Here is a 6,609-nt window from a genome sequence, read left to right on the forward strand (position 1 = left end):
TAGCCAGTACACTCCTCCAACTAAGACTCATCAGCCAAGAACAGCAGTTCTAAGCAAAAGTTTTAGGCCAACAGTAGCTCTTGGGATGCAGGTGACTATGCTCCATTGCTCCCAGAAGTGGATGCATTTGTCTCTGAAATGAAACCACAACGAGGTACAAAATTGGCATGCCACAACCCCATGGAGATGTAGGGGGGGGGGGCTTTTTCTCATTTTGCATACTTTGCTAGTGATGGTTTATAAATCTTAACAAAGTCAAGAAGCCCCCACAGCTACATTGTGTTTGTGACAGGGACCCAGTAGGGCCATGTCTTCCCAGTGAGACAGGCTACAGATGGCTGTGTGATTCTCTGTTTGAGCCTCCAGCACACAGCCTGAGATTCCTCTTCTGTCTGCGTGTCTTTCTTTATCTATTTCGCACCTATGTTTATCTTCCTTTCACACTTCAGGATGGGTAGAGGATGCAGTAGTCGATTCCGCTCTGATCCATGTTCTTGGGTCTCAGTTTCCTTATCTAAAAGGGGAGGATCGGGCAGCTCTTGTGGCCATCGAGAGTCATGGCATGCCTTCTGTATGGCATCCTGCTGATCTGAAGTGAGTTCCTTACCCAAGAACAGCATGCAGCCACTTCTCAGTAGACTCACCAATGCAAAGGTGACAGACTTGGAAAGGGAACGTGTCTCAGTGAACATGCTGGGACATGAGGCACAGTGCTGGTGATCTAGGGAGAGCCTGCCACGGCCTTGGAGTGACTGTGAATGTTTACCAATTGGATGGTTGGCATGACAACTCAAACAGCATGGTTTCAGGGTTACCAGGGACCCAAGAGTCTCAATGAATAAAGGCAAAATGAAATTTTAAATAGGTCCAGGAAGATGGCTTGAGAAATAAAGCTGTTTGCCATCAAGTTCGAGGACCCATATAGGGGAAGGACAAAACTGTCCCTTACAAGCTGTCCCTTGATGTCTTTCTGCATATGTGCCATAGCGCATGTGCGCACACAAACACACACACACACACACACACACACACGCGTGCGCGCACGTTGTAAATACATACAAGTACTAAAATATTTAAATACTTTGTGAGCCAGCCACCAATTTATAAGATATTTGTAATCTTGGAAAACTCTACAGTCTACTCCCGAACCTCAGGTCATGTGCAAAAATGTAGCTAAGTCTTAAGCCGAGATGACTCTAAACAAAACCAAGTGCCCAGTAGTCCCAGGGAACCCAGGATATTCTTCACTGTAGGAGGTATACATACCCACATTCATTCCAATGCTCAAACATCCACATTTTGTGGGATCTAAAATACACCTATCTCTCCATAGTGTCCACCAGGGGGCAGTGTCACCAGTGCCGAGAAAGAGCTGGTTCTAACCTTTTGGGGTTAGATGCCCCTGTAAACCACATTGTAATTAACAGGAGAAACAATGATGGCTCAGTGGGGGAGAGGTCAGCAGGGAGCTCTCATCTCAAGACTCAGAACCAAGCCAGGTGTGGGTCTCAGTGAGATACCCTGTCATGGATCTCCTCTGAGAGGTACCAGTTCTGTTCCTTAATCATAATCTTTGTGCCAGGGCTGAGACACCAACTCTGTCTTCCACTGGGGTTCCTGATATTGGCTAGAGCTCAGGCTGTTGGGGTCACGATGGAGATCCACACATGGATCAAGCCTGTTGGGAAGGAAGCTTGCAGGAGGAGGTGAAAGGCAAGATGAATTTAGTGGAGTGTCTGGATGTTAGGGAACATCAGAGGGAAACTCCTGCAGCCCAATGCGGGAGGAGACATGTAATATCAACGTGCAATAACTTCAGACAGATCCTCATTAGAGAAAGAACATGTGATGATAAAAGCGAGGCAAGTGGAGAGGACGGGATGAGAGAGACCTTGTGGTGTGAAGGATGCCTGAGCACACAGACTTGAGGTGATGGTTTGTATATGCTTGGGCCAGGGAATGGCTCTATTAGGAGGTGTGGCCCTGTTGGAGTAGGTGTGTCACTGTGGGTTGCCTTGGTCATGGTGTCTGTTCACAGCAGTGAAACCCTAACTAAGACACTTAAAGTGAACTCTCTGAACATGCTGCACCTCTTGATAAAGACATCTCTTCCAGGGCACATATGCTATGCCCAAGTCAGTGTGTCCACATGGCTGTATCTCTTCCAGATTATGCATCTGGTGGCCCAAATTTCTAAGTTCTCAGCACTGAGCTCCCTACTTGGAGGCTGCTGTATTTATGGATAGATGAATGCCTGAGTCAATCTGAGGACTGGCTTGTTCTGGGGAGATTTATGCTTCTCCCTACAGGTTCAAGAAAGAATAGAGCAAGACCACCACTCTGCTGTCCTTCAGCCCTCCCACAGTACCCATTGACTTGTGATGTCTTCTCTCCGGTCTCATAAAAGAGTAGGCTCTGCCCTCTTGTGGTGTAGCCATAACGAAACTAGATCTTTCAAACATACCAGAATAGGCCCTACTCTGTGATAGAAACCAGAATTTTCATACAAATAGAGACAGGCCCTGCATGTACCATGACAGTGACCCTCAAGGAGCCAACTGACAGCCCAGAGAGGGTCAGGCTTTACCCTTTTTCAATGTGACTATACCACTTGTGCCCCAGCCTCTCCACACAGAGGAACAGGTCCCTAGTTGGCCTGACAGGCTCATCTTATTTCATGGTCATGTTTCATGTTAATGCTTCACAGGTTTTCCCACCCAATCTGCTAGGATCCAGATGCCATGGAAACGGGCAGATCCAGAGACAGAGGGCAGAGGTTGTCAGATGGCAAGGGTAGTGACTGCTAATGGTGGTGGGGGGTGGTGACAAAGGTCTCTGAACTGAGGGAGCAGGGATGGATAACAACATGGGAAAGACTAGAGTTGCTGAATCCCACACTTCCAAACAGTGACTGCAATGCCATGTGTCTTCCTGAGTTTAAAGACAGTTTCGTTGGAAACCATAAAGTAATGTAGGCCCAGCTAGAGTAGTAAGTACATACCCAGGACCAGAAAACCTGAGGCTCGTGGGGTGTAGCCCACTCAGAGCTTCATTTTTCCCATGACTGAGAACACGGCCTCTCATTCTTCCGTCAGGACACACACCGAGGACTCTTCATCCAGCAACTCCGACCCACCCAGAATCTCCAGCCCAGAATCAAGCTCAAACTGTTTGGCCATTCGGGATCAGGGAAATCCACCCTGGTGGAATCTCTCAAGTGTGGGCTGTTAAGGAGTTTCTTCAGAAGGCGCCGGCCTAGACTGTCCTCTACCAACTCCACCCGCTTCCCACCGTCACCCCTGGCTGCTAAGCCCACAGGTAGGAGCTCCAGGTGGTGGCCATAAGTCCTGAAGTTGTTGAGTTCTGCATTCTCCAGGGGGAGAGATGCTCGGAGCAAAGGCTGAGGCCTCAGCCAAGATGTAGCACATATTTCCTCACTGGAGGAACCCACGGGCCTCCTGATGTGAGACACACTTGGCTAACAGACTGCTGGGGACTTGGGAACCCACAAACACTTGTCACTGGCTGTCACATGTCTCACTCTGTTTTGTAGCTCCCTTGGGGGGCTCTGGATATTACCTGGTGTCTGTACAGGATTAGAAGGAAACCTCCAGCTCATGAGAGGAACTGTTGACTGCCAGCCTAGGAAATTGCTAATTACCCTCACACCAAAAGAAGTTCTCCCTCCAAGTCTGCCTCCTGTCACCACTAGAGGGCAGTAGTCAACAACTTTTTTCCCCCTGTGATTTCATAAGCTATTACTCTTATCTTGCTACCAACAAACCTGTCCTGGCCTTTTATATATGCCATGAACACTTATCACTGAGGGGGGAGGAAGGAAAGGCCACCTGCCAAATACTGCCTTCCCTCCTCTGCTAGCTTGAGCCCATAGCTGGCTAATCATGTTCACTCTCCCAGATGGTTGTCCTGGACATGGTTGATGATGGCATGAGACATACCTAGGGATCCCTAAGGATCTTGCAAAGCTGGGAGTCTGTAGATACATTGTAATGCTCTTGGGAGGCTTGGAGTCTGTGGAAAGATACATTGATGCATGCATGAATCTAATTCCCTTACCCCACACAGTCCTGCCTTTCCTTGGGCCCACCTCTGCCCCTTTCACTCCATCTTCCCCTCCCTTCTCTTACTGCCTGCTTTGGCATTCCTACACCATGTGTGAGTGTTCACCCTTTGGCCTGCAGTCTCAGTGAGCATTAACAACCTGTACCCTGGCTGTGAGAACGTGAGCGTGAGGAGCCGCAGCATGATGTTCGAGCCGGGCCTCACCAAAGGGATGCTGGAAGTGTTCGTGGCCCCGTCTCACCACCTCCACTGCTCGACTGATGATCAGTCCACCAAAGCCATCGACATCCAGAATGCTTATTTGAACGGTACGCCCTCCTTGCCCCAAGGAAAGGAACTTGGTTTTCCTTTCGAAGTGCTCCAAGTCACTACCCAAAGGGAGCTTTTACCCAGTGCTATCTGCAGACTCGTAATGGGCTAACGCAGGCTGGCTCACATGCCTGGAAAATAAAACTACACAGTAGTCAGCACCTAGCAGCAAAGCACCTAGCACTCAGGGGTGCTTAATAAATGACCGGTTGGTTGGGTAGTACCTTTTGATGTAGAGCCGAGTGTCTGTTCAGTGGGTCTCTAATGCTGCACACAGCCCCTCACAGTTTGATAAGACAAGTCTGAAAAGGTGATGTTTAAGCACATGGCCGTCATACCAAATGCTGTGACATCACGGGGAATTCTCTGCGGGTCTTCTTGTTGCGTGTTTGCTTTATGAGACAAGGACTGAGAAAGAACCAGAGAGTAGGGAAGTGGCCAACTTCTTTATAATAATCAAACTCAAGAGCACTAAAGTAACAGGCCCGTGTTAGCTTCTTCCTGAGGGCCTTGCGCCCCATCTCCTCCCACCATGCCCCACCTGTCACTGGAGCCTGCAGCTCACAGATCCTCAGGCGAGGCAAACCATGCCTCAGCAGGAACACAGTTTGATGGGGATGCTGAGAGGGCATGAGGAGGGATGTTCCAGAGCCTGCCGTCATGAGAGGCTCTCAGAAGACAGCAGGATCACACTGTGTTCCTTCAGCACTGTGACATGACATCATCATCTACAGGTGTGTCCTGTCTATACTGGAATATGGCTTAGGTGCCACCAGTTAGACACACCGGTGAAGCCCTGTGCTTATCCAGTACTAGTGAAAAACATCTCACACCTGAAGCTGTGTCCCTAGAGTGCTAAGAGCGATGATGTTACATGGGTGTTTCCCGATTGCAGCCTTTGTTTTCTTCCTACAGGAGTTGGTGATTTCAGTGTGTGGGAGTTCTCTGGAAACCCTGTGTACTTCTGTTGCTATGACTACTTTGCTGCCAACGACCCCACGTCCATCCACATCATCGTTTTCAGTCTTGAAGAACCCTATGAGATCCAGCTGAACCAAGTGATTTTCTGGCTCAGTTTCCTGAAGTCTCTGGTCCCAGTTGAAGAACCCATAGGTGAGCGACGCCCATCCTTCCTTTCCCCTGAGCTGCTTTTATTGGGGTGCACATGCTGGCTACACTAAGACCCAACAGAATGGGGCTCCCAGCTGTGGCTTCGTCCCAGTCCTGAGCCATCTTGATAGCCACTTCTCTCCTCCGATGCACTTCATCGCTAAGGGCATCACTGCTGACTGCACAGTGGACTCTTCCATCCATGGCTCCTGCTCCCTTCTGGAAACTACTGGGTCAGCAGAAGGGTTATCCTTCAGTCCGCAGCTCCATGCAGTCTTGGTGAAAAGGAGCAGGTGGCCTGGCTTCAGTACACTGGTCAGAGGAGCGGGTGACGGAATGGACTTTGTGTCCGTCGAGATTTATTGCAAGTGTATTCATTGTCCCTGGTGCGGGGTGACGTTCAGTAGCCAGCTTCTGTCTCCAGAGAGCTCATGCTTATAATATCAGCTGGCTGACCTTCCAGAGGATGCCATTTTTTTGCCTTTTATTTCTCCCTTGTCACATCTATTTTAAAACACTTCGGTGTGGAATGACCCTGCCTGTGTGAGTTGGAGACAGCTTCTCTCTGGGCTGTGTCAGATGTATGGCTACACTGAGAAAGTTTCCTTTCTCTCTGCCCCAGCTCCCCGCTATACCTTGGTTGTATTTTCCCCACCTGCATGTCAAAGCCTATTTAAAGACACCCCCAAGAGCTGCTTTCTGTGTTTGCAGTCTGCCGAGGTCTCTAGTGGAGGATCAGGACCAGGGGCCACACTCCATAATGTGTCACTCCCTTGAGTCTGTGTGCAGGTCGCACATCACTTGTACAGGTGGTCTAAGCATGAGAACAACAGCCAGATAGGAGATGAGACTCTCACAGGGTACACTGTCTCCCTCAGCATTTGGAGGCAAGCTGAAGAACCCTCTCCGAGTTGTTCTGGTGGCCACACATGCTGACATCATGAACATCCCTCGGCCTGCTGGAGGCGAGTTTGGATATGACAAGGATACATCCTTGCTGAAAGAGATCAGAAACAGGTGAGGGCTGGCTGCTGGTGGGAACAGGTGAGGGTGGCCTGCTGGTGAGAGCAGGTAAGGGCAGCCTCCTGGTGGGAACAGGTAAGGGTG

At 49.6% G+C, this 6,609-nt stretch overlaps 1 protein-coding gene across 7 annotated transcripts in view; it reads left to right on the top strand.

The window, feature by feature from the left end:
* Dapk1 (death associated protein kinase 1) overlaps positions 1 to 6,609 on the top strand; it is a 162,821-nt gene that overhangs the window by 145,618 nt on the left and 10,594 nt on the right. For all 7 annotated transcript variants that reach the window (XM_029468550.1, XM_021179879.1, XM_021179881.1 and 4 more), the window contains 4 exons: positions 3,096 to 3,318; positions 4,203 to 4,391; positions 5,308 to 5,505; positions 6,381 to 6,519. In XM_029468550.1, the coding sequence (XP_029324410.1) occupies positions 3,096 to 3,318; positions 4,203 to 4,391; positions 5,308 to 5,505; positions 6,381 to 6,519 (749 nt within the window). The remainder of the gene's footprint in view (positions 1 to 3,095; positions 3,319 to 4,202; positions 4,392 to 5,307; positions 5,506 to 6,380; positions 6,520 to 6,609) is intronic.

The sequence above is a fragment of the Mus caroli genome, chromosome 13 (genome assembly GCF_900094665.2).
Source record: "Mus caroli chromosome 13, CAROLI_EIJ_v1.1, whole genome shotgun sequence".
Taxonomy (NCBI): Eukaryota; Metazoa; Chordata; class Mammalia; order Rodentia; family Muridae; genus Mus; species Mus caroli.